Here is a 22,976-nt window from a genome sequence, read left to right as displayed (position 1 = left end):
CTTTTTGCGGGAGCACCGGGGCCGGGGGGGGGAGCGGGGCGGGGACGGACCGGGCGGGAGCGGGATCGGGACGGGGATCGGGGCCGGGACCGGGCGGCCATGCCGTACGCCAACCAGCCCACCGTGCGCATCACCGAGCTGACGGACGAGAACGTCAAGTTCATCATCGAGAACACGGACCTGGCGTGAGCACCGGGCCGGGCGGGCGGGCGGGCCCGGTGGTGAAGCGGCCGCGGGAGCTCCCGGGGGCGGCCCCACAGGCCCGGCCTCCCCAGGGGGATCGCGGTGCGGCCGGGCGGTGTGTCCGAGGCCAAGCCCCGCAGCGGCCCCGGTCCACTGCTCCACGCCCCCTCGTACCTAAACACGGGCGTTTCCCTCCCTCAGGGTGGCAAATTCCATTCGAAGAGTGTTCATCGCTGAAGTCCCCACCATAGGTACGGCCCGTGGTCACGGTCCCCCGGGCTACTCTCCCGGTGGCTCCCATCGCTTCCCCTCCGTGTTCTCCCGCACCTCCTGTCTGCTTTCAGCTCTCCTTAGCCGTGTTCAGCCAGTCCCGTGCGCTGTGTGTGCTGTCTCAGTGTGTCTCTGTAATGTTTCCTATGCCCTCACAAACCGTTTTACTTTTCCTCATGTCAGTGTTTCTCTGTGGCTTTCTCCTCCCTGCAGCCATCGACTGGGTCCAGATAGATGCCAACTCCTCTGTGCTCCACGATGAGTTCATTGCACACAGGCTGGGTGAGTGCTGGGCGTGGGGGGCAGATGAGAGTGGGTTGTGGGTGAAATCAGTCCAAAGATGCTGAAACACCTTTGTCAGGAAACTGCTGTTCCTCCACCTGTCTTGACAGGAAAGTCAGGAGCTCTTGTGGCTTCACTCAGAGATCCCCTGATTTCCTTCTTCCCACAGGCCTCATCCCTCTCACCAGCGATGACATTGTGGATAAGATGCAATATTCCAGAGTGAGTCAAGCGAAGTGTCGTGGGGGCTTGTCTTGGTGGTGGTGGGTGTCTGATCCCATGGGAAGCACTGGCAGTTTTTTGCACAAAGGTCTCAATCTGTGTGTGTGTCCCAGGACTGTACATGTGACGAGTTCTGCCCCGAGTGCTCCGTGGAGTTCACCCTGGACGTTCGCTGCAACGAGGACCAGACCCGTCACGTCACGTCCCGCGACCTCATCTCCAACAACCCCCGGGTCATTCCGGTCAGTGCCACTCCTCTGCTTGTCCCTCTCTACATCCCGGCTGTGGCCAGGGTAGCAAACACGTGGAATGTGGACAAAGCAATGCCCTTTGAGCACGTTTCACGTTGCCTAAAGCTCCACCTGATCCGCAGAGGGAGAGCAAAGCAGGAATACCTGCAGAAGCAGTACCAGTGCCCTCCTCGTCTTTGCGGTGTTGTCCTTGCTGTTTGATGGCGTCCAAAGCAGTATGGCCTCATCCTGCACCCCTCATCCCAAACTCTTGAGAGGCTTTAGTGTTGCCTCTTCATCTCACCTTGAACACCCCAAGTGTGTGTGTGCCTGTGTCCTGCTGCTGTGCCACTGCCTTCTGCCCGTGTGCTGCCAGGGCTTGGACAAGGTCAGCCCCTTGGCAGCAACCTGAGACCTCTGTTTTGCTGGTTCTTGGCTCCCAGCTCGGCAAGGTGTGAGGAGCCCTGGCCAGAGCGCTGCTGCCAAACAGCTCCTGCACAGTCACCTTGTGGAGGATTGGTGGGACAGATGCAAAGGGACTTGCAGAAAATGATTTTATACACTGTTGAGGCCACATCTGGATGTCACCATAACCTGGGGCTGCTCCTACTGCCTGGTGACAGTGTCTGCCTGGTTAAAGCCCAGCTGGAGCCCACTGTCTCTTACTTGGTTTGGCTGAGGTGCTGTGAGTGCTCTGTGTCACCTACAGCAGTTGTGGGAGTGACTTCAGGAACAAAGCAAGTGGGCTGGGCTGGGCTGGAATGCACTCCATCCTGTGGAGAGAACAGCTCAGGAGATGAGCAGGCCATTGGGGGGACCTCACATACCTGAATTGCCCCAAATTCCATTAAATGGGGTGGGCTGGGTTTGTTGCTGTAAGTCACTCTAGAGGGGTTCTCCACCACCTCTAACTTTTGTAGACAACTGGTATTTGATGTAGAGAAAAAAGCTGATTTTGTCATTAGTTTGCTTGCTTTCGTTCTGCTGCTGCAGGTGACGTCTCGGAGCAGAGACAACGACCCCAATGACTACGTGGAGCAGGATGGTGAGTGGCAGGTCACTGGGAATAAGAGCTGGAGGAGGAAATGAACTTTTTTGGGGGGTGCTTTGAACTCATTTTTCATTTACTAGCTGTGTAACCATAAGGCAGCTGTAAATCTGACACTTCAGAGCCACTGGCATCACTGTGTCAGTGGGGTAGCATTTTGTCTTAATGGCACTTTCAGCTTGTCCCCAGAACTAAAGTCTTCTGTCAGGGGGTGCTTCTGTCTCCTTGTGAGAGCTCAGAGACAGCAAAAAGGTGAAATGGTTTGCTTTCCACTGTTCCCTGGGGGCCTGTGCAGCTCCTTTTTCCTTACCTACTCTGGGGACACAGCCCCTCTAAGAATCCAAGCAAACCCTGGATACTGGCGACATCTTCCTGGGCGCCAAAAATCCCTGCCTTTGCCGTGGCGTGATCCTGCAGACTGCTTTCCCCCCTGCAGCCTTCTCAGGCTGATGGGTGTGTGCTTTGGCAGACATCCTCATCGTGAAGCTGCGGAAGGGGCAGGAGCTCCGGCTGCGAGCCTACGCCAAGAAGGGCTTTGGGAAGGAGCACGCCAAGTGGAACCCCACGGCGGGTGTGGCCTTCGAGTACGACCCAGACAACGCGCTGAGGCACACGGTGTACCCCAAACCAGAGGAGTGGTACGTCCCACTGTCTGGAGGCACTGGAAAAGGTTTTTTCCAGCAGGCAACAACTTACATTTCGGTCCTGGGGATGATTTGGGTCAGTAAGCGATGGTGGGTGTATCACTTCTTCTTGCACAGACTCTGCTCCTGCATTGGCCAGTTGCTTGTTTTCAGCTGCATACAAGGTGGACTGGTTTGTGGTCACCTCTTGTTCTCTCTTGTGTACCATCATTGCTGATTTGACTGCCTTTGGTGCTCTTTTCCAATGCTTGTTGCTCATTTTTTTTCTCCCTTGTGCAAGTGGTGTGTAGGTCAGGGTAAAGTCTGAAGAAGGAACAGATCCATATGAAGTGGAAGAGGTCACTGTGAGAGCAAAGAGTGGCAGGTTGGGTTGCAATACAGATTTTGCAGCCCTGTTTGTATGAGGAAGCCCAGTATGGCTCTGATTCCACCCATACATCTCCTCACTTCTGGAGCCTGAGACCTAGAAGCAGGGTTTTTCCCTTTCCTCTCCTCTGACATACCATTCTGCACCAGTAGCATGCTGCTTCTCATCTAAAAGTGACATGATTTGGCTTTTGGAAAACTGCTGCCCTGGGTGAGCACTTTATCTAGCATCCCTTTTCCATGAGTAGGTACCTGAGCTGCTCCTGGCTCTGCATCCCAGTGACCACCTAGCAGATATCCTGTTGTTGAGCATGCTGGAGCCAGCAGTGCTGAGGAACCTGGTGCTTTAGCCAAGGCAGGCTGAGAGTGGGGACTAGAGGGGGTGGTGGATATGCTGCCACAAGAGCAGGGCAGCAGCCCAAGGTCAGGAAGACCTCGGTACAGGAGCAGAATTTGGCACAGGGATGGCAGAAGCTGGGGTTGAGCAAGGGGGAATAAACCCTGAGCAGAGCTGCAGCTGGAGGGGAGGCTGAGCAGCAGAAGGGGCTCGGTGGGTTCTCCTCTGACTGCCAGACCCTGTGCTGCCACATTTGACTCTGCAGATGGCTGCAAGCAGTAGCAGGCAGGTAGTGGGGCTGCTGTACCTCCTCACTCTCTGTTTTGAGCCTGGTGTTCGAACCCATCACAGGACGTGGCCTTACACCGTCCCTTGATAAATTAGCTGTCCCTGAACAAGCTTCCCAGAAGTGCAGTTCAGCCCTGATTTCACACCTCAGCCTATTGCCAGTGGCTTTCTGCTCTAGACCTGTCAGGGAGATCCTGTGCTGCTCAGTTTGCACTTGGGAGGCCTGAGAAGCCTTTTGTCACCAAGGGTGGAGTTGCAGGTGAATCCCTAACAGCCTGCCCACAGCCATCCCAGCCCTGTTTTATGGGTGGAAGGAGCGAACCCCGCTTGGCTTTGATGGGCTCTGTGGGCCCAGATCAGTCAGTCTGGGTGGAATGGGACGTGCCAGGCGTTTGGCTCCTTCAGCACCTCGTCAGGGCAGTGCAGTAAGAACCAGGCTGGCAGGTAATGCTGGAATTCTGGAAATGGGCATTTTCCTCAGCCTTGATGATCTGTGTGCATGGACTGAAGCTGCACGTGGGGGAACTGCCAGCTGCAGACCAGGCTGTCAGGGGGAAGGTCTGTGAGAGGCTGGTTGACCACAACTGAGGGTGCTGCTTGACAGTCTTGTGGTCAGGAGCATGTCTCAAGAGTTGATGTGCCGGCCTGTCCTTTGTCACCAGCAGTTTGGGGGATGGAACTGGACAGTTTTGAAGTTTCCAAATGATTTATGGCAGATAAATTGCCCCAAAATTTAGTTGACTGTCTGAGTGATAGATCGGATGCTTGAGAAACAAGAATGGATATGGAATTTCAAATGGGGATTTGAAATAGTTTTAAGCTTCATTTTGGTGCCGTAAAAATTCCTTGGTTTAATTTCTGCAGTGCTGGATCGTAAGTCTGTGACACTGATGAAGTGACAGATTTGGAATGCTGCTTTGAGTGGGACAGTGGGGTGCCAGGCAGGCTGAGGTATCATTGGCTTTGCTGCCTTTTCAGGTGGGGAATGTCACAGTGTGACTTTTGGAGAGCGTGGCCTTTGGGAAATGTTGGTGTCAGGGAGAACAGCCCCAGCTGAGCACATGTACCTCGTGCACCTCGGCAATGTGGTGCTTCCCTGGCTGGGTGGCCCAAGGCAGCTGCTAGTGGAGGTTCTTTTGTTTGGTGGCAGGGTGAGCTGCATCTTTAGGAATCTGGTGTGGTATACAACAGTTTCTGAGGAGTTCTTGACAAAATAGATGTAAAAGTTGGAAAAATATGAAAGGAAGGTTGACGCTGTAGCTGCCAGTTCCATGATGATACATCTGTCTTTCCAAGTTCATCTGACCTTGCTGTGAAGACAATACAGAGCCAAAGGCTTCTGCTGTCCAAGGCTAGCTAGGATTTTTGGTTTAGTTTTTCATGCTAATTGCTTTTTGAGGCTGTTGGCAGAGCACTGGCATGCAGCTGGACTTTCCAAACAGCTGCCTTGGTGGTGGAAACCTCTGCTCTGTTTCAGTCATGAGTGGTTCTGCAAGTCGTGAGAAGTCCCAGCTCCATTAACACTTTTATCTCTCTCAGTGGTTTGTACAGGGTTTGTTTGAGAAATGCAGTTTTATTTCAGGCAGCTGATGACAGGGTGCTGGGATCAGCATTTCTGGGCATTGCTGGGGCAGAGGAAGGCCAGCAGGAGACCTTGGTGGGCACGGGATTTTCTGTGCTGGCTTTTCAGACAGCTCAAGGCTTTGGGTTTTCTTACACAGATTAAGTACTCCCACAGGGTCTCTCTGATATGGTGCTCTATAAACCAAGGGGTGCAGTGGGTAGAAAGATGTGTTTGACTAACTGATGCATGGGTATTGCAGTGATTTTAGTAGAGGAGTGGAGGTGCAGGACATCAGGATGGAGCTCACTGATGCAGATGGTGTTTGAGGTACAGGAGGTTCTTTCCTGCTGGGTCAAAGCCAGAGCTCTGGGGTGCTCTGGTGCTTTCCTGGCCTAGTGGAAAGGGGAAAGAAAAGATAACACAAGGTCCATTACTCTGTAAAAGCATCCAGGCTCCATAGACAGTCCCTTGAGGCATTGACATCCCTTCACTGTGAGCACCTGCACTGGGCTTGCTGTGTTTGGGCAGAGCAGGGCTGATCCCCCTCCTCCAGCACTGCTGGATGACTCTGTGGCATTAATGAGGAGCCAGGAAGGACAATGTGGGACTGAGCATTTTTCTGGGACTTGATGTGTGCTGAGCATCCTGTTGTGTGCTGGGCATGAGCCCCTTGCCATTCTCTGGGGCCAAACTGAGTGCCTGGGCTCTATGGGGCCAGGCCAGAGCAGGGGCTCTGTGCTGACCTCTCTGCTCTCTGATTCCAGGCCCAAGAGTGAGTACTCGGAGATCGACGACGAGGATGCTCAGGCTCCCTATGACCCCAATGGGAAGCCAGAGAGGTAGGGAGATGCACTGCCACAGCTGGAGAGTGGGGGCACTGGTTGGGTGCATCTCATCTGCTCTTATTAATAGAAGAGTGTCTACTCTGTGCTGAAGTTGCCAGCCCAGGGAGCTGAAAAGCAGAGCAGAATTGGAGTCACCTGGTGATATGCCCAGATCTGGCAGGTTTTTTCCTCTGGGAGATAATAGCTCCCCTGAGTTCATGTTGCCAGGTAGGGTGGTGCACACTCAGTGAAGTGTGAGGCCTGTGGGGGAAGGTGGCTTAGGGCATTTATTCACCTGTGTGTGTGTTGTGCTCTGATTGCTGGTGTTATTTGCACTGCAGAAGTGGCTCAGCCAGCCTTACTCCCTGGCACGGGGCTCATTGCTGGCTCTCAGGTCGTGGTGCTGAACAGAAATCAATCCCAGAAATGGTCTTGTAGCCCATAAAGTTGTGAGTGTTGGTGTGACAGTTGTAGAGGGACAGTGCTGGCTGTTGCCTGGTTGGGAGGTAAATGATGCTGATGGTTGGAATTCTGGCAGATCTCCCTGTGGTGGGTAGGGATGGGTTGGAACTGCTCTGTGCCTGCACTCTGGGCTTGCACGTGCGTGCAGAGCAGACGATGACTTAACCCCTTGATTTGTAACCCCAGGTTCTATTACAATGTGGAGTCCTGTGGTTCCCTGCGCCCGGAGACCATCGTTCTGTCCGCACTGTCCGGCCTGAAGAAGAAACTGAGCGACCTCCAGACCCAGCTGAGCCACGAGATTCAGAGCGACGTCCTCACTATTAACTGAGATAGCTCTGCAAGAGAGTGCTGAGGTGTGAGTGATGGAGCAGGTCCTTGCCTCTGCCTGGCCGTGATCTGGGGAGAGGCTTTTACCTCCCCATCTCCCTCTGCCTTTCCTGGCCCAGCTCTGCTAGTTGGTGACGCCTCTTCCCTGACCTTGCTTTCCAGGGAAAGCCATTGTGTTGTGTAGGGTAAAACGGGAAAGGAATCAATCAGTGAGCATCTTCGCTAGGACAGGCTTTGTCTCCAACTGATCTGAGCATTTTGGTTCTGGTTTTGGATTCTGGCCACGTGGTGTTTGGGACTGGGAAGCGTGTACCTTGGTTACACAACCCTACCTTATTTACATGTCCATTCCTCACTGTGCTGAATAAAGCCTTACCCCCACATTTTTCTGTCATCCCTGAAAGCTTGGCCGGGGCTGCAGGAGGAGATGTCACATCATTTACTTCTCTCCAATAGGCATTAACTTAATGAGATGTGCTTTGGAGGGAGCACTGCTTGCTGATGCTGATGGCTGCTCGTGACATTATCTCCCGAGGAGAGCAGCCCCCCTCCCGCAGGCAGCCCCGCGTTCGCTCAGCCAGCGCCGTGTTCGAAGCAGATGTTTGAAGCCGGGGTGGGCAAGATGCTGCAGAAGGCAGCGCTGCAGGGGAGCCCAGCTGGGTCAGGCAGGCAAAGCTGTACTTACAGATTCCTTTGGAGCTGTACACACACCCCTCTATGTGTATAACCTTTCTGTGAGGAGCTGGGTGGCAGGGGGTCTGTCAGGAATGACCCTGGATGACACCTTCCAGTGTGCCCACAGCCCCGAGGATGTGCTGGGCTTGAGCTTGGTGCAGGTCTCATACCCTGACCCCTCTGGCAGTGGCTTAAAGGCTCCAGCAATGACCTGGGTCACCCCTTCTCCTCCCCTCCATCAGTGCCCAGCGTGGCTTGGGATGAGCTTCTCAGTGACACTTTCCTGGAGAGACCTGCCACTTCTGTGCCATGGGGGCTGGGAGGGAGGGGAAGGCATGTGTGCCCCTGACATGGGGCATGGGGATGGCTCAGGGAGTGGTGACAGGGTCATGCTGAGCTGGAGAGAGCAGTCTGTATCAGCACTGCCTTCCCCTCCAGGGAAAACCTGCTGTGGCTGGGCTGCTGCTTCCATGTCCTTGCCTGTTCCTGGAGGGAGCACTGCGTCAGCTGGCATGGCTGTCTCACCGTGAGGCCAGCACTGCCAGGCAGTCGTGGCATGGATAACTTACCTGGCACAACTCTGGGAGAGCTGGAAGATGACGTGGCTTGAAGCTCCTTCACCTGGGGGCTTGAAGCCACCACTGCCCTGGCACGGAGCTTCGGGTGGCTGGAGGGAAGGGATAACAATGGAGTGCTGGCATCCTGTTTCACTCAGGGTTGCTTGATGGAGAGTGGCAACTCGCTCCACCCTTCTCCCTATCCCAGCGGTTTTAGGGCTTCACTTGAAGTGTCCTGGCCATGGCTGGAGGCAGAACAAAGCTCTGAGCCAAGCTTGCTGCCAGGAGCCTCAGGAAATCTCCCCCCATCAGCATTTTTCTCCCTGGCAGGCACTACTCCCACTTGCGCTTCCCGAGCGCGCTTGGATGGAACAGACAAACAGGAAGGGTGGATGTGGATAAGGGTTGTTTATTCATTGAGCAACTCCTTAAAAAACAGAAAACCGAAACATTTTTGGTAACAAATGTTACATCTTTTCCAGATGAGGTGTGTAGCCAGGAAAAGAGAGCAAATTACACCTCTCACCCAGGGGAGGACGTGCTGCCAGGCAGTGCTGGGGTCCGACGAGCCCCTCCGTGCTCGGCCATGCTGCAGGGAGTGCCCCTTCTCTGTCCCAACATTCCCCCAGCCTCAGCCACAAGCTACACCAATCCCAAGACACAGTATTTACAGACCACAGGTTCCCACATCACAACACTCCCCGTGCCCAACACATGGACCTGGAGCTTTAAAGGGCAGAAAGAAAACCACTAACCATCCAACCCAGACAGAAAGAAGACTCCAAAGAAACAACAAGGTTTTCACGGCAATAAAAAGATAGCCCTTCTAAAGGAGGTCAATAAATAGAACTAGAAAAAAATCAATTGCTTTTGAGTTCAGCACATAAAGCCCAGTTCCCCCCGGGCAAGGGCTGGTACCCAGTGGGTGAGGGGGGAGTGAGGGCTATGGGAATGCACAGAGGAATGCAGCTCTCCCCTCATTGGCATGAGCTTCTCTGCCCTGGGACTTCCTATATCCACAAAGCTGCCCCTGGAGAGACAGATGCTACTGGCCAAAACCAGTCCCGGGGTTGCCCACCAGCAGATAAACCAGGGGCACAGCGGGGGCACACGGCTGTGGCTGGAGGAGTGAGGGGTGCTGGGGTGGGGGAAGCTGGGGAGCTTGGCCCTGCCCGGCTGCTCACCCACCCAAACCCCCTGGAAGGAAAACCAGTTTCTCCTGAGACATCTCAATTCTACAGCGAGTTTAAACAGCTTGAAGTGCAAAAATCAGCTCAGGGGTGGCAGGGTGTCCCCAGGAGCACCCCACTCTTCACGGGAGGGTGGGACCCTGCACCATCAGCCTGGCACAGCCGCATCCTCCGGCGCTGCTTCGTGCCCGTGGCAGGGTGATACTGCAGCCTTCCTGCCTTGCAGAAAACACTCCGAACTTCTTGACCCGCCCCCACCCCCCCCCCCCCCGCACTTCTTTTCGCCTCCCAGCAGGATCCCCAAGAGTCAGAAACCTCTGAGCATCTGCCCGAGGGCTCTTCGGCAGCCACCACATTTGCATTTGTGTGAGAAGGAAATATCTCTTACAATACAGATATTCAATATATATTTGAAGTCAGTCAAGGCTGATCCAGCCCTCACCTCCACTAACACCAGGGTGCGAGCCAGTGCCTGCTCCCCAAGGTCTTGGCATGGAGGTGCCAAGGTCTCCTGGGGATTCTGAGGGGTGGCTGCCTGCGTCCTTGCCACCCTCTGGGGAGGAAAAAGGGGACCCTTGCCCCAGTTCCCCCGCCCACCAGCTCACGGGGATGATGTGGGCTCTCTGCTTTCAGGCTTGTCGCTTTTGGAGGACTTTGGCTTCAGCAAGATGAACCTGTTGAGGAGGTCGGTGTCCGAGCTGGCCTGGGCGCCCGCATACACCTCCCCTGGGGACAAAGCAGAGGGTGGGCTCACCTGGTTGGGAATGCCATGGGGGCTGGAGGAGCAGCAGCTCCTTGGCAGGGGAGCAGGGACACTCACCGGCATAGCTGGAGGACTCAGCCATGTTCTGGGAGCCGGTGATGTGGTGCCAGTAGGCGCTGCGGGGCAGCATGGTGGTGGGGGTGCAAGGGTAGGAGAAGTGCTCAGTGCCTTTGTTCAGCAGCTGTGGTGGATGAGAGAGGGAGAAGGATGACACAGGGCCCCCTGAGTCTTCCCCTGCTGCGCCCCACCACGGGGTGGGCTGGAGCTCACCCTGACATTCTTCTCCATCTCCAGCAGGACCCTCTTGTGCTGCTCAGCGATGGCCAACGTGGCACTGTGCACGCGTTGGTAGATCTGCTCACCCTCCTGCGTCTGGAAGGTGTAGAGACCTTCCCCTGCGTCGCACATCCTGCAGGGATGGGGCATGGAACGTCACCAGGGGTGATAAACAAAACCCACCCCAGGTGGCAGCTGGCCCGGCTTCCCATGCTGTTAGAGCTGTCCCGATGTCCCCTTCATGGTGTTGAGCTGGGACTAGACCCAGCTCCAAACACCCCCCGCCTTGGGGCACCCTATGCAGGCCGTGGCCATCACCCCAGCCTCAGGTCTGCCCTGTGGTGATGGCAGCAGTGCCATCTCCTGGAGCATCCAGCTGGATGAAGGCATGCAGCATTGATCCCCCTCCTGGCAAGGGTGACATCTCACCGCCCGGCCTCGAAGGTGAAGCGGGTGGCGTCGCGGCCGTAGCGGCGCAGGGAGCAGAGGGGCCAGGAGACCAGCTTCACCCGGGGGTTGTGCGTGTCCCAGAGGTAGATGTTTTCATGGGTGATCTGCAGCTTGCACTCGCCGTAAACGTCCAGGTTGGGGCAGGGGAGGAGGAACACGTTGAACCGGTCTGGAGACGGGGAAAAAACCAGAAAATAAAATAATCCGTGGGGGGTGCAGCGCAGCGGGGTGGAGCCCCGCGCCACGCTCACCCGTCTGCTCGCACTGCACGCCGGGCGCCAGCAGGTCGGGCTCCCCCAGGCTGATGTCGTTCAGGCGGGCGCCCAGGCACTCCACTGACAGCGTCTTGTACCACTCCTCCGCCTCCAGCTCTGCAAGGCACCACGGCAGCCCCTGGGCGACCCTGGCCAAGCCAGGGTGCCTCACCCAGCACCCCCAGCCCGGCATCCGTGGGCGCTGCCCCGTACCTGAGTCGCAGGTGAAGGTCCGGGCGGAGTCGTCGGTGAAAACGATGGCCACGGCCTGTCTCTTGGTCTCCTTGGGCAGCCGGGTGATGCACTTGACGTTGCTGATCTCAGTGACCTGCAGAGGAGGTGGGGGGCAACACTGAGGGTTGCATCCAGAGCCCTGCTGTGCTCCCAGACCCTGTCAACTCCTGCACCCACAGCCTGGCCCCTGCAGCACCCAGACTCCAGATGCTGCACCCAGACCGTGTTCCCTGCTGCACCCAGACCCAGCTCCATCCCACTGGACCTCATGGGGCAACAGCCACCCAGCAAGCTGAGGCAAGGAGGGATGTGGTCTGGCACGGGGACCCCCGCAGTGGGGAGCACCCCAGCACCCCTGCAGCGCACCCCCTCACCTTGGGGCACCCTCGCAGGCATGCAGACTTCTCATCCGGGTACTTCTCCAGGCGCTGGGGCCCTTTGCTGGAGGATTTCCTGAAGACCAGCCAGCAGCGCCGGTAGATCTGCCGGACACAGAGCGTGGGGGTCCCCGTCCCCCCCCTGCCCCATGCCCCCATCCCCAGGACCTGTGCCTGCTTCTGCTGACCCTGCTGGGCCTGGGAACAGGAGGGTATGCTGGGGATGGGGATAACCTGGGGCTGCCATCATCCGCCCCCACCCCTCTGCCAGTGCTAATTACAGCGCTTAATTAATGAACACAGACAAAGCTCCCAAGGGGACCCCTGTCCTGGCATCTCGCCGTCCCCTCTCCCGCAGCCCCTGCCTCAGGGGGTGGTGGGGCCATCGTCCCCAAGCATGTCCCCCCCCTCGAGCCCGCTCCCTCTTTGTTCTCCCTAATTAGCATGAAATTACCCAGCATGCTCGCTGCTGCCGGCTCCCAGCGATGGAGGCAGGCGACCGAACCCCCTGACCCCCCACCTATGGGTGCTGCAATTCAACACCACCCTAATTGGCACCCAGCAGCTCCCCCCCAGCCTTGCGGGGTGGGGCATCCCCGATGCCAAACTGCGTGTGGAGGGAAACTGAGGTATGGGGGGCGGGGAGGGCTCGCGGACGTCCCCAAGCCCTCTATGATTTGGGACAGGTGAACGGGTGTCACTCGGTGCAGGATCTGACCGGTTGCAGGATCTGGACTCCTGGGGCTGCTGGATGATTTGGGTACCAACAAGTGGCCTGTCCCTGCCCCCCCGGACTCCCCCGCCACCACAGCTCCCAAAATGCTGCTTGTTCAACCCAAAAACAGGGGCACAGGATGCCACAAGAGGGACCCGCAGGAGGGACCCGACCTCGTCACCTCGCATGGAAACCAACACCCTAAATCCACGGGTGTCCCCCACGACGGCCCCCATTCCCCAAAACCCCCACTCACCCCCAGCTTCTTGCTCTTCATCCTCACATAGCCCTGCTTGATGATGTCGTTAAAATTCGTCGCCATGGCGATGGCTCGATGGGGTGGGGGACTTTTTTTTTGGGGGGGGGCTGCCTTCACCTTTGCCTCCCCCTCTCCATCCTCTTCCTCCGCACCCTTCCTGTCTCAGCACCGGCCCAGCTCGGCGCTAGCAGTGTCCCCCATCCTGGCTGGAAAAGAGAAATGACAGATCGACGGGTGACATCTTCCTCCTCCCCCTCCTCCTCCTCCTCCTTCCTGTCCTACTCCTCCTCCTCCTCTTCCTCCTCCCTTCGCTGCCTGAACCATCCGAGTGGAACAGTCCGGTGTTAACCCCTGCCAGCACGGTGGAGCCAGGCCGACACACACAGGCCTGGCACCAGCTCCAACATGTGTCCCGGGAGACACCCACACCGGACCTCGCCCACAGGTCTCCATCACCTTCCCGCACTGCCCCTCCTTCCTTCCAGGCTGCTCGCTTGGGCAGCAACATGTCCCCTGCCGCCGGGCACCAGTGGGGTTCGGTGTTAACAACCCCTGTTGGCCAGGCCAGCTCTGGTGCGAGGTGTTTTGGCCCTGGTGCCGGGTGCCAGAGGGACCTCAGCTCCCAGTCTCGCACCCCTCGCTGTAACCCAGCCTCCCTCCAGCCCTGCCACGAGATCGGCCTTGCTCAGACTGGTCCCTGCTGCTTCCTCCAGCCCCTAGAGGGGGGACCAGGTGGGGACCGGGTTCCCTTCCCAGCTGGAGAAGTCCCATGTAGAAGGCAGTAACCCAGGAAACGGGATGGGGCCATCCCCGGGGATGCTCCTCCGTGTCAGTGACGTCCTGGTGCCCAAAGCCCAGCACTCAGAAGGATCCACCTGGGACCGCACCTTGGGGACCCCCCTCTGCCCCGAGAGAGGCCGGGGGCAGAGCTCGCCTTTGAGGGGTAAATCCCCCCCATCACCCTCACCCCCATCACCCCCACCCCACGCACATGAAAACCCCGAGGGAACTCCGAGATGCTGAAGGGCACCTCCTGCCCCCCTCCCCGACCTGTCACCCCCACGCGCGGTCCCCGGCCGACCCCTCCATCACGCCCAGGTCTCCCACCGGCACGTCCCACCCGCCGCTGTCACCTCCCCACCTGGTGCCCCCGACACCTGTCACCCCGAACCTCGGTCAAGCCCCGCCGTGTGTCGCCCCCTCCGCTCGCCATCGTTGCCCCCCGGTGGCCCCCCTTACCGGGCTCCCCTCTGCGGGCGGCCCCGCCGGAGCCTCCGCGGCGCTGCGAGCCCCGAGCCCCGGAGCCGCGCGGCCACGCCCGCCCCGGCCACGCCCCTCCAGGCCCCACCCCCCGGCCCGGTACCCCCCCCCCTTCACCCCCCCGGGCTGCCCAACCAGAGCCACAACCGGCCGCCCTGCAAAGAGGTTTCCATCATTAGGCTTCAGAGTGAACACCCTGCGGCGACTGACGGGCGGCGGCGGCGGCGGCCTCTTGCCGAGCTCATCATCCTGTCTCCTCATCCCTGTCCCTGTCCTCTGTGCCCCCCAAACTCTTTTCCAGGGCGCCCCCACTAAAACTGCCCAAAGGCACCACCCTCCCCCCCCCCCCGCGGCCTCACTTGTTGGGCCATAAAAATATGAATGATTGCTAGAAATAAAAGGGCATTAAAAAAACCCTGTGAGTAGCAAAGAGCCGCGCTTTTAGCCAATCAATTAAAAGGCAGAGCGAGGGGATTAGCTCACCGAAATATTAATTTTTAATAAGGTTGTGTCTGAGCTCCTCCAAAGCCCCCAAGGCCCTGAGCTGTGCGGGTGGGCTGTGGGGGCTGGGCTGGGCTAGGGTGGTCAGCACCCACGTGGGAACATCCCTTCACCCCTGGGTCAGCACCTCTGCACCTCCCCAGGGTCAGCAACCTTGCACCCACAGGTCAGTACCTCTGCATCCACTGGTGAAAGCCCTGAACCCACAGGGGAGTTCCCCTGCACCCATGGGTGAGCACTCCTTGCTGCACAGGCCCAGGGATGGGCTTTACCCACACCCTGGGCTGGTCCCCAGGCATGGGGACAGGGATGGCAGTGGTGGGCTGTGGCTAGTGGAGAAACATCCATCCTTGATGTGTCCCCTCCCAACCCTTGCTCCCACGTGGGGACAGACACAGCAGCTCACTCCACCACCAGAGCCTGGGCCCCTCTGGGCTCTGTATTTATAATAAAAAAAATCATATACAAATACATACATATATATAATATATATAAAAAAAGTGGGCAGGAGGGCGTTGTGGATGCCGGGCTCAGTGCCTCTCTCTGCCTGCGCCTCCTCCTCCTGGGCTGCTCAGTGACACTGGCTTTGGGGGCCACATTTGTGTTCCAGGAGTTGCTGGTGGCTGAAGGGGCATCCAACACTGTCCGAGAGGCAGCGGGTTTGGAGCTCCCTGGGCAAGTTCCTCCCCACCGCTCCGTGCCTCGGTTTTCCCACGCATACGAGGGTCGCCTCACGGCTGGGCCCCGCGGTGACACGTTCACTCGAGCGCAGAGGACGGATGTGGGACGTCCCCACGGCGGTGGCACTGGCGCTGGGCTCTAGGGCACCTGGATCTGCAGGTCCTCGTCCTCGTCGGGGTCACTGGTGCCGTCCCCGGCGTCGTCGGGGCCGAAGCGGGTGCTGCGCATCTTGCCGAAGAGCGGAGTGCTCTGCTGCCGCCGCAGCCTGCCGAGGGACAGCCACAGCTGAGCCCGTCCCCCTGCACCCCTACAGCATGGCTGCACCCCTACAGCATGGCTGCACCCCGGGGGACCTCCCTCCTGCCACCCCCACCAAACTCTGGGTGCAGGATCAGCTCCCCCCGCCTGGGGCTGACCCTCCAGCACAACGAACAGGAGCCGTGGATGGTGCTCGGCACAGGTTAAACTCCTCCAGGGCTGGACACCACTGTGCTGCTCAGAGCCACACAGGAGTGCTGAGCTGGGAGGAGTCGTCCCCCTAAAATGAGGATTCCCCCCAAAATCCCCAGGAAGTCCCCGTTCCTGGGAGCCTGCAGTGGTTTTAGCTCCTCACTCGCCCTTGCGTGAAAATTCATCAAAGGAAAATTTATGAAGCAAATTTGAAATCCAAAGGCCCAGGATCCAGTGAGATCCAAACCATCCACTGCATTTTACTGGAAAGCATGAATTATTTAGGGACGAGTACATGGCGAGGCTGCGGGGGGGTGGTGACGAAGCCTCCATTATTCCTCCATGATTTAATGCAGATGTCCCAATAAAATAAAGGATGATTATAAACACCCCTCCTCAGTGCCTCCCGGAACCACGGCATCGATCCCACGGCCATTTCAGCTTTTTACTGCTGGAGAGGTGAAGCAGGGCCAGGGAAAGTTTTTAAGGGCAATAAACCTCAGCTCCCACCTCCCCAAACTCGTGTGGGATGCTTGGAGCCTGCCCTGGCCCTGGATACTGGCGGGTGCAACCCTAAGCAGTGTGAAACTGGGCTGTACCAGTCTCTGGGCAGCCTTGTGCTGGTTTAACTGGGAGGGGAATGCCATCCAGCTTGCAGTGGGGTAAAGGCTGCTCTGAGGATGGTTGTGCTCCTTCCGAGGATGTCGGAGGCACTTTGGCCATGCTTAGCCAGGGGTTCAACCAGGCAGATGCTGGTTGAGGGATGGTGGTAAGGAGAACATCACCCCACCCACGAGTCCTTGCTGGTCCCCACAGCATCCCAGCCAGCCCCTGCTCACCGGGACTGCAGATGCTCCAGCTGCACTTGGAAGCTCTCACTCTGCTCCGTCTGCTCATCCAGCGACCGCTGCAGCTTCCGCGTCTGGTTGTGGGCCTCATCCAGCTGTGGGATGGGATGGGATGGGATGGTGCCGTCAGCAGCCACGAAGGCATGAAGGGAGCAGACCCGCCCATCTCAACCCCCTCCACCAGCACAAGCTTCCCCACCTCATCCTCAGCTTGGGCCAGCTCCTTCTTCAGCTCCTCCACCCTCAGGCGCAGCTTCTTCACCTCTGCCTCGTGCTGCTCCACGCGGCGGTTGGCGTGGGCCAGCTCTGCCATCTTCTCCTGGTACTGCTTCTTCAGCTTGGTGTGGATGTGCTTCAGGTCGGCCAGCTCCTGTGGTGGGCATGGGGCAGGGGGCTGAGCAGGGGAGAGACACTCTCACCACTGAATGCCCCCTTCTCCCTCCCCAGGGACCTCTCCCATTGCCCCACCCCATGACCCAGGAGCCAATGGAGCAAGGACGGGGTCACCACCATTCCTTAGGTGAAGGGTGGTGGCAGAGTTTGGGCTTGAGGGAGTCCTTGGGGATGCTGAGCCCCATGACAGGGTCACCCAGGGATGCAGTAGTGGGGGCCAGGACCACCCCCATGGCACCTTGTTCTTCTCAAAGAGCTCGGCCTGGATGGTTTTGAGGTCGGTGTCCAGGGCACTGGCTGTCTGGCGCCGCTTGCGAGCCAGCACCTCCTCCAGGTCCTCGATCTGTGCCCGCAGCTTCTTGTTCTCCCGCTCCAGGTTGAGCTTCTCTGTCTCCAGCCGCTCCCGACGGCCCCACTCGGCCGCGTTCTCTGCCTGCAGCCGCTCCATCTGGGACAGGGACATGGGGTGGCCGGGGGGCAGCAGGGACACCCCTCGCCGCTCCCTTTGCCCCCCGTGTTGGGGTTTGGCCTCACCTCCGCACGCAGCTCGGCCAGTTTCTTGTCCATGCTGGAGCGAGCGCCCAGCTCATCCTCCAGGTCCTCGGAGATGCGCCCCAGCTCATCCTGGTGGATCTCCTTCAGGATATTGAGCTGTGGGGGGACACAGCACCCCAGGTGGACAGTGAGCACCCACCTTCCACCACCTGAACCCTGACTGCACCCACCCACCCACCCAATCTCTGCAGATGGATCCACTGGCTCAGTAGCACTAATGAAGACCCTTAATGAGCACCCTGCAGTTGGGGAGGTGGCTGTGGGCCACCATGTGCAACCATGAGGACGTGCCACCTCCCTGGGGACAGGTTACCCCCCGGGCACCCCTGCTCCCCAGGTACCTTGCTCACCTGCTTCATCACCTCCTGCTTGTTCTTGTTGAGCTCCTCATACTTGATCTTCCACTGGCTGAGCTCGCCCTCCAGCTTCTCGATGTTCTTGCTGAGCGCCAGCTTGTCCCTGGGGAGAGGCGATGCTTGTGACAGCCAGCAGGACCCCATGGGACATCCCATCCCAGCGGGGACCAGGCTGGGATTGGCTGGCAGCATGCAAGGATGATGCCCCAAGCACTCACTCCCGCTCCTTGAGCAGAACTTTTTGGGACTCATCCAGCCTCAGCTTCAGGGCGGTGACTTTGGTGGCATCCTCCTCCATGACGCTGACATCCTCCCAGAGCAGGCGGCTCCGTTCCTGGCGGCTGAAGGAGGCCCGGGGGCCCCGCTGCTCCCAGCTCTCATCCTGCTTGCTCGTCAAGATGTTTTCCATCAGCTCCAGCTCCTGTGGCGCCATGGGTGGCCCAACACAGGGAACAGGGTGAGGGGGCAGCCCTGGCTTCCCAGCACCTACAGCACCCAGCCCTCACCCCATAACCAAGAGCATCCCTCCCTCCACTGCCCTCCCTGTGCTGCTCTGAGGGGTCTGACACTCCCCACGCTAATCCAAGAGTAGTCCCCCCCACACTGCCCACCTTTGCAGGGCAGGCAGTGGTGGTTTGAGGGTGCACATGGGTGGGTGATGGGGATGAGGAGCTCCCCTGTCGGCCCTGGGCAGCCTGCCACCCTCACCTTGCCTTTTTGGGGCACCTCAGCCCCCACGTCCCGCACAGGCTCGTGCTCAGGGCCGGTGTCCCCCTCCGCCCCGTCGGTGGCGGGAGGATTGCCGGGGCTGGGCTGCGGCCGTGTCGGTGGCGGGCGCTCCTCCGGCCGGTCGCGGTCGCGGTCCCGGTCGCGGCGCAGGCTGGCCAGCTCCTTGGTGAGGGCCTCCAGGCGATGCCGCAGCTGCCGCACCTCCTCGCGCGCCCGGTTGCGCTCGGCTCTCACCTTGCTCCACTTCTCGCGCCAGTTGGCCGTGCAGTCCGACCACCAGCGCATCGTCTTCTCCATCTGGGCCGCCCGCGCCCGCGCCTCCTCCAGCTCCCGCAGCCGCAGCTCTTCCCGCCCTTCCCAGTCCCCTTCCAGCAACGCCGGTGGGGGCCCCGGAGAGGGCGTCCCGCTGGGGGGGGACGGGGAGGACTCGGGGGCCAGCAGGGCCAGCAGTGAGCCCCCCGGCAGCGGCGGGGAGCCGGCCAGGCGTGAGGCCCCGCTTTGGCTCATGGTGGGGCTTCCCTAGGGCATGGCTGTCACCGTCGGCAGCGTCTGTGCCTGGGGACCTGCGGGAGACAGGAGGGATCAGGGGGACTGGGGGACTGAGGGGCCGCAGTTGGTAGCTGGAGGGAAGTGGGGGCAGAGGCACAGTCCCTGGTTTTGGGGGATGGCACTCTGAGTGACGAGGTTCCAGGCATGGACCCTGGTGAGGTCAATGTCCCCAGCTGGGTCCCTGGTAATGACCCCAGCCAGGTCCCCAACAAAGACCCCAGTGAGGACCGCAGCCCACTGCCCAGCCACTGGCACCTAGTTCCAATTTGGCACTACAGCCGGCACAGCCAGGCACATGGCACCTCCGCCAGCACACCAGGGGGAAGACATCTACATGTTATTTGGGTGACATCATCTGCATGAGGTCATCCTATGACGTCATCTGCAAGCCTCCAAGACTGTCCCTGCTGCTGGGGTGGGGGGACTCGGCTGCACCCCAACAGCTCCAGCAGAGGTTACAGCCTGGATCCAGCGCCAGCGAGGCAGGAACAGCTCCGGAAGGACAGCTTGAGCTGGCGTGGGGGCAGGACGTGTGCACCGAGGCCGCTGAATGTGCTCTCCAGCGATGCCTCAACAAAGGGCCAGAGCGTCTCCATCCCAGTGTGGACCTCACATCCCGGCACGGGACCTCACATCCCGGCACGGGACCTCACATCCCACCACGGACCTCACATCCCACCACGGACCTCACATCCCGGCGCGGCCAGGCAGGCAAACCGCCCCAGGAAACCTCAATGGGAGGCTGCCGCGCGCCCTAATGGGATAAGTACAGGGTCCAGCTGTGGCTGCCCGCAGCTCCGGCAGGTTTTTGGGACGGTGCAGCCCAGACCTGCCACCAAATCCAGTCGGGCTGGGAGAGCCGGTGCAGGAGCAGCGGGAGCAGAAGCCGATGACAGTTCTGGGCTTTGCACAGGAGAAAAAAAAATTAATTTCTCCAGTGATATTTGCTGAAATGGTGAAGTTTTGCTAAAACTCAGAGGCAAGCCCAGGCCTGAGCTCTCCGGGCTGCTCCCGGAGGAATCCCAGGCACTGGCAGGATCCGGCACCAGCAGCACCCACGGGAGCACAGATGGAGCACAGGCACCCACGCAACACCCACGGAACTATGTGTGGAGCACCGGCAACCATGCAGCACCCACGGGGGAGCACACGTGGATCCCGGGCACCCCTGCAACACCCACGGGGAGCGCGCATGGATCCAGGGCACCCCTAAAACACCCACGGAGAGCACGTGTGGATCACAGACACTCATGATACACCCACGGGGATCACGCGTGGATCGCGGAAACCCCTGGAACACCCTTGGGGAGCACAGACACCCCCGGAGCATCCGCGGGGAGTGTGCATGGATCCCAAACACTCCAGGAACAGCCACAGGAACCACGCGTGGATCACCGGCACGCGCGGATCGCGGACTCCCCCCGCATCCTCCCCGCGGGGTCCCGGCGGGGGCGGGACCGACCGCCCCCCGCGCCTCCCCACTGGCCGTGGGCTCTGTCACTCATCCGCCGCGGCCCGGGCGGCGGGAGCCGCCGCATTCCTCCGGTACTCGGGAATTCCTCCCGGTCCGGCCCGGCACGGCCGGGACCCCCCGGCATCGCTCGGCCCGGCCCCGCCCGGCTCGGTACGGCCCCGCCCGGCCCCTCCGCGGCCCGGCCCGGCCCGGCGCGGCCCCTCCCCCGCCAAAGTTTCCCGCAAGTTTCCCGGTGCCGCCGGTGCCGCCGCCCGCCCGCCCGCCCGCCCGCCCGGTGCTGCCCGGTCCGGCCCGGTCCCTCACCCACCGGTGTCGGCACCGCGGCGGTGCGGGCGGTGCGGGAGGTGCGGGCGGCCCGCGCGGGCCGGGGCGCTGCGGCCGAGTCTCCTCCTCCTCTTCCCCCTCCTCCTCCTCCTCCTCCCGCCGCCGCTCCCGCCCCCCGCCCGCGCCCGGGGGCCGGTCCCGGGCCGCGCTGCGTGTCCTGCCCCGTGGCACTGCGGGGGGGCCGCGCCCGGGGGGCTGCACGCGTGTCGGCAGTGGGTGCTCGCACACGCCTGTAGGTGGTTGTTCGCCCGCGGGGGCCTCGCCCGTGGGTGTTTCTGGGCTGCACCAGGGAGCGGGTGCCTAGGTGGGGGCGCGGCGGGGGACAAGACGTAGCCACTCGAGTGTCCCCACGGGTGAGCGCGTCCCCGGTGGCCACGCAGGACTGCCCCCTGCCCCCTCACACGTAGCGGTGCTGGCTCCCTCCGGCTCCACAAGCAGAAAGCCCCAAAACACCATTCCCCCCCTGCCTTTTCCCCTTTGCTCTATGCTTTTCATCAAATTGGGAAATACTAGCGGCCAAGACGATTTGTGTCTCACGGGATGTGGAATTGATGCCGTGGGGCGCCAACACCTTTTTCTACCCCAGGATCAAGCAGAGCGGGGGAAACCAAATCAAATTAAAGGAAAAATTTAAATGCCTGTGCATGTTCTTTCCAAGCCTGGAATTTTTCTGCTGGAAACAACCCCAAAAAGCTGGAGGCGGGGGATGCTTTGCTCTCCCACGCCCCTATCCCAGCGTTTTGTGCCAGGGGAAGCGGCGCCTTCACTTGCAGACGGTGAAGCGATTTTGCAGGCGGTTTGGCCAGAGCTGCGGGTGCTCGGCTGGGGCTTTAACCCGCTCCCAGCACTAAAACCGGCGAAGTTTTTTCCAAATGTGTCTTTGCTGTTTGCTCGGACGTTCGTGTCTTGGTGACACCAGCAGGCTCAGGGATGCATTGCAGCATCCTGGGATTTCTGGGGTTTACCCTTGCAAAAATCAAACCTCCTTGGCCTGGGGCACGTCACCTAAGGATTTGGTCAGTGACCCATGTCTGTGGCCATTCTCCTGGCACCCTTCTCCAGCTCTGGGTTTCCAGTCTGACCCAGGGTGCCTGGCTGTGCCCAACAAACCCCCTTAAATCTGTCCCCAAAGGGGTCCCATCTTAGGGATGGGTCATATAGAGGCAGATGGTCGCCCCATATCATGAACTGAGACCTAGAGACTTGTTGCATGAGTGGCTGCAGGCACTGGGCAAGCACAGAGTGACAGTGCTGCCCCATGATCTGCACTGATGTGGCTGAGCTGTCCCTGCTCCCTGCATTTCTGCACGTGGCCATATCCCTGCATTTGGATCCAGCATCCCCTGGAGCACAAGAAGAAGCCTTTTGGGGCAAACCTAACCATTTTAGGGGGAAAAAAGACCTTTATTCCTTCAACTGGGCCAGCTGGCATCACTGGGGAGCTGTGCTGTGGTGTCTGGGGGTGGCATGGAGGACTCTGGCTCTGCAATAGCATCAGATGTGGTATCACAGAATCACAGGCTATTTTGAGTTGGAAGGGACCCATAAGGATCATCCAGTCCAACTCCCTGCTCCTTGCAGAACAATCTGAAGCTAAACCATATGACTGAGAGCATCATCCAGGCAATCCTTAACTCTGGCAGGCTTGATGCCATGACCACTTCCCTGGGGAGCCTGGGAGCCTGTTCCTGTGCCTGACCGCCTTCTCAGTGAAGAGCCTTTTCCTAATGTCCAAACTAAAATTCCCCTGAAGCAGCTTCCTTCCATCTCCCGTGTCCCCTGGGGGCTACAGTTGCCCCCTGCCCATGGTCCCTCTGTCGGTGACCAGCACTGACCGCTGCTTCTCATTAGAAGCGCCGTTTAATTGCCGGTGTGGGTCTCCTCCACTGCTGGGGGAGCCGTGCGGCTCTGGCCGGGGTCTCGCCGCCCCCCTATGCCACCCCGACCCCCCTGGGCCGGCAGAGCCGCGGAGCGGCCACGCTCCGCCGTGTCGTTGGTGCAGGTCCCACTAGATGGCACGAGGACCGCGGGAATGGTCCCCGCTCGGGAATGTGCT

General features: G+C 59.6%; 3 protein-coding genes across 6 annotated transcripts; 1 reads left to right on the top strand and 2 right to left on the bottom strand.

The window, feature by feature from the left end:
• The first annotated feature begins 12 nt into the window (after positions 1-12).
• On the top strand, positions 13-7,433 carry POLR2C (RNA polymerase II subunit C). 2 transcript variants are annotated; one of them, XM_051801943.1, is made up of 10 exons: positions 13-185; positions 385-434; positions 667-735; positions 905-957; positions 1,071-1,199; positions 2,181-2,232; positions 2,705-2,873; positions 6,199-6,273; positions 6,907-7,076; positions 7,213-7,433. In XM_051801943.1, exons 1-9 carry the CDS (start codon positions 100-102, stop codon positions 7,049-7,051), a joined length of 828 nt encoding a protein of 275 aa, XP_051657903.1. In that variant the 5' UTR covers positions 13-99; the 3' UTR covers positions 7,052-7,076; positions 7,213-7,433. The 2 variants fall into 2 exon arrangements, with proteins under 2 accessions (XP_051657903.1, XP_051657902.1); XM_051801942.1 differs by having other exon boundaries at positions 6,907-7,433.
• A 2,310-nt stretch (positions 7,434-9,743) lies between these two features.
• DOK4 (docking protein 4) lies at positions 9,744-14,113 on the bottom strand. 2 transcript variants are annotated; one of them, XM_051801939.1, is made up of 9 exons: positions 14,040-14,113; positions 12,798-13,006; positions 11,824-11,931; positions 11,429-11,543; positions 11,213-11,332; positions 10,941-11,130; positions 10,506-10,644; positions 10,293-10,416; positions 9,744-10,198 (listed from the first exon to the last, which is right to left on the bottom strand). In XM_051801939.1, the coding sequence occupies exons 2-9, from the start codon at positions 12,861-12,863 to the stop codon at positions 10,074-10,076; spliced, it is 987 nt and encodes a 328-aa protein (XP_051657899.1). In that variant the 5' UTR covers positions 12,864-13,006; positions 14,040-14,113; the 3' UTR covers positions 9,744-10,073. The 2 variants fall into 2 exon arrangements, with proteins under 2 accessions (XP_051657899.1, XP_051657898.1); XM_051801938.1 differs by lacking the exon at positions 14,040-14,113 and adding an exon at positions 13,435-13,557.
• Positions 14,114-14,966: 853 nt separating this feature from the next.
• Positions 14,967-20,979, bottom strand: CCDC102A (coiled-coil domain containing 102A). 2 transcript variants are annotated; one of them, XM_051801911.1, is made up of 9 exons: positions 20,904-20,979; positions 18,553-19,136; positions 18,063-18,265; positions 17,839-17,947; positions 17,468-17,584; positions 17,172-17,381; positions 16,740-16,910; positions 16,532-16,635; positions 14,967-15,507 (listed from the first exon to the last, which is right to left on the bottom strand). In XM_051801911.1, exons 2-9 carry the CDS (start codon positions 19,078-19,080, stop codon positions 15,381-15,383), a joined length of 1,569 nt encoding a protein of 522 aa, XP_051657871.1. In that variant the 5' UTR covers positions 19,081-19,136; positions 20,904-20,979; the 3' UTR covers positions 14,967-15,380. The 2 variants fall into 2 exon arrangements, with proteins under 2 accessions (XP_051657871.1, XP_051657872.1); XM_051801912.1 differs by having other exon boundaries at positions 20,900-20,945.
• Positions 20,980-22,976: the final 1,997 nt, after the last annotated feature.

This window comes from Manacus candei, unplaced genomic scaffold (genome assembly GCF_025592945.1).
Source record: "Manacus candei isolate 608988 ecotype Guabito, Panama unplaced genomic scaffold, ASM2559294v1 h1tg000053l, whole genome shotgun sequence".
Taxonomy (NCBI): domain Eukaryota; kingdom Metazoa; phylum Chordata; class Aves; order Passeriformes; family Pipridae; genus Manacus; species Manacus candei.
Note: the sequence above shows the minus strand (reverse complement) of the source record. Positions and strands in the feature narration are given on the sequence as shown.